Genomic DNA, 12,813 nt, shown 5'->3' with positions numbered 1-12,813 from the left:
CTTGGCCTCCCAAAGTGCTCAGATGACAGGCGTGAGCCACCACACCCAGCCAGCCATTATTTTTTACGTGTATTTTTTCTCTTTATTTTCTCCTGACATTGACTTGTTGGAAAAACCAGGTCATTTATTTTGTTGGAGGCTTCACATTCTGTATTTTCTGATTGCTTCCCATGACATCATTTAGTTTGTTCCCATAACCCCTATATTTCCTAGAGACTGCAAAAGTCTTGCTTCGGTTCAGGTTCAACTCTTTTTTTGGCAAGAATCCTTTATAGGTGGTGATGTGAGCTTTATATATATATTCCTTTTTTTTTTTTTATCATTCTGCATGGTTGAGAGGAGTGAGCTTTATATTGTATCATATCAGGAAGCCTATGATATTCCACTCTAATGATGCTCAGTTTGATCTGTGGGCTCAGGCTCCCATTGAATTTGTACCTAGTGGTTTCATCCATTGATGATTATTGCTTGAATCAATTATTTCACTAGAGGTTCCAAAATGTTGATTTCCCATTCTCTCATATCTTCTAAATTTATTAGAAGAAAATAGACAAGGTGAGCCTAGGATGTTTTGTTGTGTCAGAAAGCGAGGAAACTAATATGGTCTTGTCAAAAGGACTCAGAAGTTGGCCAGGCGTGGTGGCTCACTTCTGTAATCCCACCACTTTGGGAGGCCAAGGCGGGCTGATGGCTTGAGGCCTGAAGTTCGACACCAGCCTGGCCAACACGGTGAAACCCTAACTCTATTAAAAATACAAAATTTGCCGGGTGTGGTGGCACACACCTGTAATTCCAGCTACTTGGGAAGCTGAGGCAGGAGAATTGCTTGAACCCAGGATGGGGAGGTTGCAATGAGCTGAGATTGCACCACTGCACCCCAGCCTGAGTAACAAGAGTGAAACTCCATCTCAAAAAATAAAAATAAAAAAGGACTCAAAAGCCAACTTGAAGTGCCTCTCACTGCCAAAGATAGGAGAGTTTGAGAATAAAAAGAATAATGACTGCAATTAGTTGAAACACGTGGAAATAAAAAGAAACATAAGGTCATAGTGATACTTTTTAAAAGGACAAAGAAACAAAGTGAAACAAAATTCATTGGTCCCATTAGAGGTAATAAGGCACCAATTCCTTACTTTGAAATTTGGCAATTAAAGGAACAGAATTCAGCATTTATTCTGCCTTTCCTGAATGAACTGTATTTTAGAGTAACCAAATAGTCCTAGTTGATGAGGGAATGTTTTGTTTGTTTAGTTTGAAAAAATATTCTGATGTTTAGTTTAAAGAAAAATGGACTCCAAATATTTCACTTAGTATACTAGAGTATTTCAGCTGTAAGTGCCAAAGAGTGGGCCTAGTTCAGACAGTTCTCAAGAAATCAGATTTAAGCTGGGCGCAGTGGCTCACATCTGTAATCCCAGCACTTTGGGAGGCCAAGGCAGGCAGATCACCTGAGGTCAGGAGTTCGAGACCAACTACTCGGGAAGCTGAGGCATGAAAATCACTTGAACTTGGGAGGCGGAGGTTGCAGTGAGCTGAGATCATGTTTGGGTGACAGAGTGAAACTCTGTCTCAAAAAAAAAAATGTGAATATGCTTGCTTGCACAGATAAACAGAAGAACATCTGGGTGTGTATAGACCAACATGTTTTGCCTGGGGTAATAGTATTGTGGCTAATTTTTAGTTTATTGTTTGCTCAACTGTAGTTTTGTATTTTTCAACTACAACCATTAACATAACTTGTGTCCAAAAAAAAAAAAAAAAACCCTATTTATACTATCTATAAAAAATTGCAGGCCAGACGTGGTGGCTCACGCCTGTAATCCCAGCACTTTGGGAGGCCAAGGTGGGTGGATCACCTGAGGTCAGGAGTTTGAGACCAGCGTGGCCAACATGGTGAAACCCCATCTCTAATAAAAATACAAAAATTAGCCAGGCATGGTGGTGCATGCCTGTAGTCCCAGCTACTTGGGAGGCTGAGGCAAGAGAATGGCTTGAACCCGGGAGGCAGAGGTTGCAGTGAGCTGAGATCACGCCACTTCATTCCAGCCTGGGCAACAGAGTGAGAAACTCTGTCTCAAAAAAAAAAAAAAAAAAAATGTAGGCAGCCATCTTAAGTGATTTTGCTCTATTTTTAGATGTTAATTTGTATCTATTCTATAAATTGTTTTCGCTTTTTAACAAAGTTTTTATGATTAGAAAAATCTCAAAGACAAAATTAATGCATTTAATACAACTAATTTCAACATTCCTGGAGAATAGTAATTTATATTAAAAAAAAAAGATGTAACAACATGTGGTTAAGCAGACCTGGTTTGACTCACTGAAATATAGGCAAATCTTGCTGTTGGTCTAGTTATGGTGCTGCAGGTTGAAATCCAGGTGGTCCCATGCCTGTGCCAGACCAGACGGTTCCTCAGCCAAAAGAGCCTGCCCTTCTTCATCAGAGTTTTTTCTTTTGCTCCTTCAAGTGCCACACAGGGACACCACATGATTCTGTAGCTTGTAAAACTGAGGATTCATTCCTGGAGGGATGAGAATTCATTCTCCTGCTTCAAGGAATGGTGTCATGTGGTGTTCACAGAATGTGAACACCAGCACTGACACATTTGTACGCATGCATACATACTCTACACTGTGTGCAATGGTATCACTCCCCATCTACTAACTAGGTAGCAAAATATTTATTTCAGTTCTCAGTCTCCAAATCTCAGCTTGGTCATTTTAAGCACGTGTTGTTTCTTCAGTTTTTACTAACTAGGCTAATAATTACACAGCATCTTCCTCTGTTCCTAAGTTCTGTCGAAACTGTCCTTCGTTCTACACTGCCCAACTGGATGTAGAGTCTGGAAAATGGGACACTAACTTTCAGGGCTTGGTCTAGGAATCTGCTCCCACGAACAACATCAGTTACGATTCTAGAGGAAGCTGCAGAAGTAAGGGAAAGAAGGATAGTAGCCCTTCTTTTTTAGGCTACTTGTAAGTCAGGAATTCCTAATACTGGCCTGGCTCTGTGGGGAAAATTCCACCTTAATTTCTGAAATCATAATTTTGAATGGTGACTGTTAGTTGCAAAACAATATGTTTAAGCAGAGAAATAAGGGCGGAGCATTTTGTTGACCACTTACCTACTTACAAGATGCAGACATCTAGGGAGCTTAATCTTGACAGTATCAAAATATTTAATTTTTGAAATTATCCTTTTCTTGCAGAAATCTCTCTAAACCTATAGCTGTTCAGTATAAAGAAAAAGAAGATCGTTATGTGGACACATACAAGGTAGCTTTTGTTTTTATTCATACTTTATTAAAGAAAATTGTGTTTTGTTTTACAGACTTGTGTTTTACCTAATTTTAAATTTATACTACGGATTTTTTACCTTCTTGTACTAGGATTGACAGACAACTAGAAATCATTATGTGAAATGAAATATCTTCTATCCTGATTTTCTGAGAACACTTTGCCCAGAAAAAGAATACATTTATTTTGGCATAAATTGAAAGCCAATAACTCATTGTTTATTCCAGCATATAGTAGTCACATTCCTTATAAAAATCACAAAGATTTCCAGGGACCTGCTATTCGTATCCCCTAGTATTATTTATATAATAGTGTTAATATATTTATAATGTACCCATAACCATTAGTCATATTCAGGAAATTATGCATTGGTTTATTAAACAAAAATTTATCAGATTTTAACATTTTAAAAAGAAAATGAATTACCTTTTTCTGTGAAATTAATATTAATGAAATTCTATTGGAAATTCAAAAATCACAATAGCTACACATTACATTCTTCATGAGTATCAAGACAGGAGCAACTGAAACACTTTTTTCATATTCATCACATTATTTTATGCCACAGTTCCTGAAACATCCCTCTAAGCATCTTATGACTGTCACTACTTGATTCTTCAGCAGTTGAAAATGCGTCATTGCTGTGGAACTCAAGAAGTAACTCTTGAAAATTCACTATACCGGGCCGGGCGCAGTGGCTCAAGCCTGTAATCCCAGCACTTTGGGAGGCCGAGGCGGGCGGATCACGAGGTCAGGAGATCGAGACCATCCTGGCTAACACGGTGAAACCCCGTCTCTACTAAAAATACAAAAAATTAGCCGGGCGTGGTGGCGGGCGCCTGTAATCCCAGCTACTCGGGAGGCTGAGGCAGGAGAATGGCGTGAACCCGGGAGGCAGAGCTTGCAGTGAGCCGAGATCGCGCCAGTGCACTCCAGCCTGGGGGAAAGAGAAAGACTCCGTCTCAAAAAAAAAAAAAAAAAAAAAAAAAAGAAAATTCACTATACCTGACTTTGTTATCAGAACCAGACAGAAGCTATGGGAGACAAGTATAGTGACAGATATTAAATGTTTGGTTGAACTTCCTACTTTATGATGGGAAGATAGGAGTAGTGAAAAATCACCATGTTCTTTTTTTTATCTCTGATAACTGCACTGTAAAACAGACTTAAAATGTTATATTATTACCAATAATGTGACATAGTTTTTACATTTCTATTGCATTTCTACTTCTAGAGAAGCAGTTCTCTAGACAGCATAGCATTACATCTTGAAACTCTTTTGAAATGAAGACATCTCTAGTGACAGAAGCACCTCTCATTTGTTGGGTGCTTGATCCGCTTAGACATTATGAGCTATTAGTTAGGAGGTGGAGTGCTCAAAGTTAGGTAGGTTTTCTATGAGGGAATGAAAGAGTGAAGGTGGAGATGAGAAATGCTTCTGAGTATTTGGGTCTTAGTGAGGCACCAAGGAGAAGACTCCCAGACACTCAAGGAGGCTGAAGTCTCCGGGGCAGGAGTGGGAGGGCCAGCCATGGAGAATGGCCTCAAAGGTGTAGCAGAGAAGGAGAGAAAAAAAACATCCAGCACTTCTGTAGCGTTACCTGGAGCCCACAATCATGAATTCTCTGGATTCACTGTTTCTTTCAGTACTTGGAGGAAGAGTACCGCAAAGGAGCCAGAGAAGATGACCCCATGCCTCCCGTGCAGCCCTATCACTATGGCTCCCACTATTCCAACAGCGGCACTGTGCTTCACTTCCTGGTCAGGATGCCTCCTTTCACTAAAATGTTTTTAGCCTATCAAGGTAAGAATTTTTTTAATAACTGCCTAAAAAGTCATGTTGGGTCATCAGAAAAACAACAACAACAACAACAGCAACAACTTAGGACTGACTTTTCAAGAACTATTAAGACTAATCAAACTACAGGAAAAAGAATTCTATTTATTCCTTGCCCAAAATGCTCCTCAAAAAAGCCGTAGTGAGCCAAATCATCTTGCTAATGTCTCAAATTTTAGCTTCAAATTAAATGTCTAAGTTTATAAAAATTCAGTTCACTTTTTAAAAATTAAGATACAATTCACAAACCATAAAATTTACCCTTTTAAAGTTTACGCAGTTCACTTTTTAAAGACATTCTACCTAATACTTATTTCAAATCCAGTAAGTTACCTTCGGAGCCTATGTACATTATTGTAGTTTATTATAAAGGCAAGTACATTATTGAGGTTTATTATAACTAGTTAATAAAAGAGGCACACCAGCAACTTCACTGTGGTAGCTTTCTAGTTAATAATCTTCTACCTCAGCGTTTTAAGTGACAGACTGGAGGCCTGAACATGACTTAGGTAGGAGTGAATTTGTATTTTTATGCTGATTGGGACACACTCACCTATAGTTTCTAATGAGAACTATGGTATTAGTTCTATAGCTGTTTCTCATGGAATCCAGAATACTTTGAGGGATCATTATCCATTCTTTTACTCAACCATTCTTGAACTACTTCATGCTTTTTACTCATGTACAACCTATTGGAGGAATGAATTTGTATTCACTCTTATTGGTCTATAAAAGGGGCTTTCCTATGTTTGTCTCTCTGTAAGTAAACAGAACAAATGTTCTATATGACAGCTGTTCAAATATTTGAAAACGGTTGGCCTGTCCCCTTTCTCTGTCTTGTTTTTCCCCTGGCTAATTATCCTTGGTTAATTTGACAGCAGATTGAGGGCCTCCTGGATCCATGGTCCTATCCCAGCTGCTGCAAGGAATACCAAAAAATAAATAGGACAGTTTTGTACTAAATAAAGAGTTTTTAAAACCAATGTTTAAGCCATCCATGTTTGCTGTGGTTTCCAAGCCTGTCACTATTCTGAAGATCTTTCTGGACATGTTCTGATTTGTGAATGCTCTTGACGAAAAGAAAAAGGCAGTCAAAATAAAAAAGAATATTTCAGATGTGGTTTGGGCCCCTACAGTGTTTAACAGAACTATTACCTCCCTCCATCCAAGACTACATTTCATTTAATGTAGCCCAAGAATCCATTAATATAAAACTACCAATCAACTAAAATTTATCAATATTTTTATTCATGTTACTATTATAAATGTATTCATATATTATGTTTTCTTCATTATGTATTTATGAATATATTTTGTTTAAAACCTAGGACTACCTCAGTCTCCACTCACTTTCATCTCATTAGTTTCAAGTGATATCTGTTGGCTTTTGAATTTATTTCTTGGCTTTGGTTTAATACAGGGATTCTCCACCTTGGCACTGTAGTCATTTCGAGCTGCATAATTCGTTTGTCATGGGAGCTGCCCTGTGCATTGTAGGACATTTAGCAGTATCCCTGTTCTCTCCCTACTAGTGCCAGTGGTACCACCACCACCCACACCCCATCCCCCAGTTGTAAGAATCAAAAATGTTGCTAGACATTGCCAAATAACCCCTGGAGGGCAAAAGTGCTACTGGTTGAGAACCACAAGTTTAATATATGCATATTCTAGATAATGGAAATTTGTAGTAGTACTGTTTAATAAAATGTAGGAAAATACAGAGAATCTTAAAATCTGAACAGAACCTACCCAATGTGCTACTCTTGTTCCGTATTTCCTTAGTCTTAGCTCTAGATACTTGGACCTCACCATAGCCTTACAAAATTACCTTAATTTTTCTGTTTAGTTTTTTTGTTTGTTTTTGAGAATTACCTTAATATTTCTGAATTCCATTTTGATTGATAACTTTTTCTACTAAGTTAGTAGGTATTTCTTTAAATGGCCCTCCTTACTTTCTGAGAAAAAGTAAATGTTTCTAAACCTTATTTCTTCCCAGATGTTTTTAGTGGCCAGCCAATGCCAGTTGACTCAACAGAATAGATGAGAAAGTAATACAAGTGACAGAAGATGTTGCTCAGCAGAGCAACTAAGGCTGGGAGAAGAAACCTGATGCTGCGATGTGTTTGTGGCAGTCTCCAAATGAAAAGATGTGTTCAAATTTCAGCAAGTTCAGAGGAGTTTTAGATGATGCAATATGGTTCCTAAGAAACATGTAAACTGCTACTGTTCTCAGGGGCCAGCTTTTGGATATCATTTAATATTCTAGGCCTTTCCCTATGGCTAGAAAGTCTGATCATTGTTGGCAGAAAAGAGAGTCCAAACTTAATTCTTTATTATTAATAGTCTACCCTGGAAAAAAAATGAACAAAAGAGTGACTATGCTTAGTTTTATTTTCATTCATAGGAAATTTTACTCAATTCTTTAGCTCAGAGTTAGAACAACAAAAAACAACGCACCGTAACGTACGCCCCCCACCCCCCCCAAAAAAAAAAAAAAAAAAAAAAAAAACAAGAAAAGAAAGGAGAAAAAGTAGCCTTAACAATTCAAAGTGAAGGAATCATGCTTCCTGATGGGGAAAAAACTGTTTGCCTACTTGAACTTAAATTTTCCTTCTTCATTATTCATTCATTCAATAAATAGACCATTATTGAGTACCCATTATGTGCAAGGTGTGCGTGATATCCCAGGGCCCTGTTTTTGTGGAACTTTCATTCTACTTTAATAGATAGATGATAATTAAACACATAAATGATATAAACTGATAATATGTATTACAAAATCATAATACAGATGAAAAATGTAATATGATCTCAAGTTTATAGAAATATTTATTTTCAAGAACATGAATAACTTCTTTTGAATTATGGGCAAACAAAATGAGCATTATTTTAATCTTTTTGAAGTGGCAAAAGTAAATTAATTATGATAGGCCTCAAATAGAATTAGGTCTCTCTGTCTTAATCGTATTATTTGTATTTTTTTATAGATCAAAGTTTTGACATTCCAGACAGAACTTTTCATTCTACGAACACAACTTGGCGACTCTCATCTTTCGAATCTATGACTGACGTGAAAGAACTTATCCCAGAGTTTTTCTATCTTCCAGAGTTCCTAGTTAACCGTGAAGGTATAGCAATAAATTATTTCTAATTTATATTTCTGAGGGCTTGTGGTTATTTTGTAATTTTCCAAAAATGAAAATAGCTTTTTTAAGTCCTAAAAATTTTTGAGTCCCCAAATAAGAGAAAATGTTTTTTATTAAGTATATAATTCTATTTTCAAATAAGCTTGAGGATTTTAAATATTTTATAGGACTAAATATGTTTGGAAAACTGTAACTTTTAACTATTAAAATTATTTGTAAACATGTATTTTAATATGATTATAGAAATTGCTTTATTCTTTTTTCTGAATACAAAAGTTATAATGTGCTAATTACTTTAAAAATAAGAGATATGACTTTATTGAAAGCAAAATGTAAATTAACTGAAATTTCAATTATTTTATGAGGAATGACCAAAATAAAAATAAAATACTCTGCCCAGAATTATCTAATAACCAAAAGGAATACTGGAGTATAAAATCAAATTTTCTATGATGCCAACCAACAGTCTTGGCTGCCAACCTTAGCTATTCTTAAATAGAAGAGCAGCTAACCCTTAAGGGGTATCTTTGGGTCATTTTCTTACGTTACTTAATTCTATAATTTTATGTGATCCTTAAGAGCATATGAAATAGCTTTGAGAAGTTGGTGTTGGGCAAATTACGTTAGAATTTTGTTGTATAGTATCTGTGTCTCTGAGGTTGTTTGATTGATTATTGAATCATCAGTAGATTCATGCCACCCTGGAGCTTATTTCATAGTGTTGCTCAAGTGAGAAATGCCTCAGTCAAACATCAGCACCTGCAATTTGGGATACCTGCCTTGAAGCTTTTCATTTAGGACTCCTGTTTAAATCTACTCCTGGTTTTCTCTGTCCATGGTCTCTTATATGTATGTTCTAGCTATCTATGGCTGTATAACAAATAATCTCAACACTTAGTGGCTTGAAACAATAATAAATTTATTATCAATCACAGATAATAAAATTATTTTTTATTGGTCAGAAATAAAAAATAGGTCAGAAATTCAGAAACAGCTCAGCTAGGTGGTTTTAGCTCAGGGTGTCTCATGCTGTTGCCTTCAGGTTTTCTGGAGCTGGAACAGGCAGGGGATGAAGCCTTAGGCAGCTGGAGTACATCACTGTCTCTTCATGCAGTGTCAGTGTTTTTTCATGTGGTCTCTCTGTGTGGGTTAGTTTTGGGCTTCCCCACAGCACGGCAGCCCTGGATGTCCTACTTGGCAACTCAGGGTTCCAAAGACAAGTGTTCCAAGAGGGAGACGAACAGAGGCTGCATGGCCTTTTCCAGCCTATTCTTAGCAGCCACGCAGCATCACTTCCACTGTATTCTTCCTATTCATTGAGGCAGTCACAAGTGTCTTCCCAGATTCAAAAGAAAGGAAGATAGACTTTGCCTTGTGGTGGAGGGTAGCAAGATTCTAGAAAGGCATGCAAGACAGGAAATGCCGTTATAGCCATTTTTGGAAAATACAATTTTTTACAGTGTATATCATATCACTTCCTATCAGTGTTCCTCTCGGACTCTCGTATGTCAGTTGTCTGCTTTGGGTCAGGAGTATCTGCCTCTGTGATGTTCCCTCAGAACACCTGAAAGTTGGGAAAGATTGAGTTTGTACAAATGCCCATGCACACCCCATCCCCAGCCCATTCCCAGATGCCTCATTCTCTGTTAAATAAATAAGTTCCTGCTGCTGCCACTTCTGAAGCCACACACATAGAGTTCTGCAGGTGCTCAGCCAGTCCATCCTAAATCAACCATGCAGCTGCACTGTACGATGACTGCTGAGCTTTCTGAGATGCTCGCATCCCCATCCCATATGAATTTATATAAACCCTTGATTTATATTCCATATCATATCATTTCAAAATACTTCCCAAGTATTTTGGTGAAGATCCTTTTAACTGTTTTTACAAGACCAAAAGCAGACAGACAGCAACTTAATTTTATGTGGAACTTAATCAGCCTTTAAAAGGTCATTTTTAATTTTTATTATGGTGTTCAGCAAACTAGAAAATGTAGCACAAAAAGCCATTTCTGTTTAAAGGTAACATTTCCTCTAGGATAATTTTTTTAAATAAACCCTTCTGAGATTTTTGTTTATACTGTTGAGACAATTAGATATTAGCTCATTTACATCACAGTAGAACCCTCTTATTTCCAGCGTTGGGATGATTTTGTTATCTACAGGAATGCTTAGTAGAAAGGAGGTCAGAACAGACCTATAGACTTATAAAATTAATAGACTATGGCAATTCATTCTAAGAATGTGTATACTTTATATTAGTTGAGTTTTTAAACTATAGAATACTAATATTTACTAAATATAATCTTTATTAAAATGTTAATACCAATAGTTAGAAATGCTTCTACAAAGCCTTAGTTTGATTCTAATTCAGGTTTACAATTGAATAGATATTTAAGTACTTAATGCCCTTGAAGATGTGAATAGTGAGAATATTGGAATTAGTAGGCAATGGTTTTCTCCTTTTCTTCAATATGTTATAAAGTGGTAGAAGGATAAAGTTGAAAGATCTCAAATTTAATTATGATAGCATTAGCTTACATAGCCCTATTAGTAGGTAAATAAGTAGATGAGCAGTGGTGTTTCTTATTTAAAATGTAAATCCTCCTTGCTATTCCCTTTTTTGGTTGTAGCACACAAACAGCTATTTTTGTGAACTCTTAAGACCTGCTCTGTGGCTGAATGAAACCTGCTTTGGGGGAGTTAAATATTAATATTAATCTTCTCTTTTAGGTTTTGATTTTGGTGTGCGTCAGAATGGTGAACGGGTTAATCACGTCAACCTTCCCCCTTGGGCACGTAATGATCCTCGTCTTTTTATCCTCATCCATCGGCAGGCTCTAGAGTCTGACTACGTGTCGCAGAACATCTGTCAGTGGATTGACTTGGTGTTTGGATATAAGCAAAAGGGGAAGGCTTCTGTTCAAGCGATCAATGTTTTTCATCCTGCTGTAAGTGACTCTTTTAAAACAGTCTGTATTTATATAAGATAGAACCTGAATATTTTAAGGTTAGTTGTTCCGCTGTTCCTTTAAAACACCCAAGTTATCAAAGAGAATTGGTAGTAGCATTAAACCGTCACCTAAGATTTTTCAGGTTTTATATTTCCTCTCTTTAAAAACAAGATACTGGCCGGGCGCGGTGGCTCACGCCTGTAATCCCAGCACTTTGGGAGGCTGAGACGGGCGGATCACGAGGTCAGGAGATCGAGACCATCCTGGCTAACACGGTGAAACCCTGTCTCTACTAAAAATACAAAAAATTAGCTGGGCATGGTGGTGGGCGCCTGTAGTCCCAGCTACTCGGGAGGCTGAGGCAGGAGAATGGCGTGAACCCGGGAGGCGGAGCTTGCAGTGAGCCGAGGTCACGCCACTGCACTCCAGCCTGGGCGACAGAGTGAGACTCCGTCTCAAAAAAAAAAAAAGATACTATCTTTTTAAGAGGTGCCCCAAAACAATCCCCAGGTTTGATGATTCCCTAGGTGGACTTGAGGATTCAGCATATAGTCATCCTTCCAGCTCAGGTTTATTACAGTAAATGATACAAAGTAGAATCAGCATGGGGCAAAGTCTGGGAGAAAGCAGGCACAAACATCCAAGAATCTACCCCTGGTAAAGCACAAAAAGCATACTCAGCCTCCTCCAGCAACGAGTCATAATGACACATGTGAAATGTTGTCTGCCAGGGAATCTCATTAGAGACTCGGTGTGCAAGATTTTTATTGAGATTGGCAACGTAGGCACCCTCTGCCTCACACATACTGAAATTCCAGCCTCTCAGAAGGAAAGCAGGTGTTCTGTATAAACTGCATTGTTTGTACAGTTTAGGCACAGTAAGCCACTCTTATCAGTTAGGGAATGGTAGGACATCTCCTGAAATCCAAGTTCCCAGACAACAGCCAAGGACCAACTTTGCAAACAGGGCTTTCCAGAGATAGCAGTCAATCTTGCTATGTTAACTCTTTTCTGCACACTATCCTACACATACATGTTCTACTTTAAAATGGCACCATGTTTTCTTATTACAGAAAAAGTACTTGTACTTTGTTAAAAAATGTGTAAAATACAGACTAGCAACAGGGAGAAATTTTAAAGTCCACTTTAATATCACCATCCAGAAATAGTGAAAGCATCTTTAGACTTCTATCTATACATATGTACCATTCCATTTATGTAATAATAATGCTATTTGGTAACCTTTTCTTCTCCCTAAATAAGATAATCTTAAATTTATTCAAGTCATTAGGTATCATTCTACATTATTTTTAATGGCTACTTTCTATAGGTAGAGCATTCTTAATCCAAAAATCCAAAATTCAAAATGCTTCAAAATCAGAAACTTTTTGAGTGCCAACATGATAATTGAAAGAAATGCTCATTGGACCATATCAGATTTCAGATTTTTGGATTGAGAATACTGAACTGCTAAGTAAATAATGCTAATATTCCAAAATCCCCTCCCAAAAAAACCCTGAAATCCAAAACAATTCTGGTTCCAAATGTTTGTATAAGGGATACTCAACCTATATTCTTA

The 12,813-nt window shown here is 37.4% G+C and overlaps 1 protein-coding gene and 1 long non-coding RNA gene across 5 annotated transcripts in view; one reads left to right on the top strand and one right to left on the bottom strand.

Annotated features, from left to right (window-relative positions):
* Window positions 1–12,813, top strand: part of LYST (lysosomal trafficking regulator) — a 227,792-nt gene that overhangs the window by 169,542 nt on the left and 45,437 nt on the right. For 3 of the 4 annotated variants that reach the window (XM_055235072.2, XM_055235071.2, XM_055235074.2), the window contains exons 41-44: window positions 3,210–3,276; window positions 4,945–5,101; window positions 8,122–8,262; window positions 11,014–11,231. In XM_055235072.2, the coding sequence (XP_055091047.1) occupies window positions 3,210–3,276; window positions 4,945–5,101; window positions 8,122–8,262; window positions 11,014–11,231 (583 nt within the window). Of the gene's footprint in view, window positions 1–3,209; window positions 3,277–4,944; window positions 5,102–7,130; window positions 7,665–8,121; window positions 8,263–11,013; window positions 11,232–12,813 lie in introns of those variants that run through there. The other variant, XM_055235075.2, reaches the window with a different exon arrangement.
* Window positions 9,185–12,813, bottom strand: part of LOC134731906 (uncharacterized) — a 29,523-nt gene continuing 25,894 nt past the window's right edge. Inside the window, exon 3 of the long non-coding RNA XR_010114621.1 lies at window positions 9,185–9,675. This is a non-coding gene — a long non-coding RNA (uncharacterized lncRNA). The remainder of the gene's footprint in view (window positions 9,676–12,813) is intronic.

This window comes from Symphalangus syndactylus, chromosome 19 (genome assembly GCF_028878055.3).
Source record: "Symphalangus syndactylus isolate Jambi chromosome 19, NHGRI_mSymSyn1-v2.1_pri, whole genome shotgun sequence".
NCBI classification, from domain to species: Eukaryota; Metazoa; Chordata; class Mammalia; order Primates; family Hylobatidae; genus Symphalangus; species Symphalangus syndactylus.
Note: the sequence above shows the minus strand (reverse complement) of the source record. Positions and strands in the feature narration are given on the sequence as shown.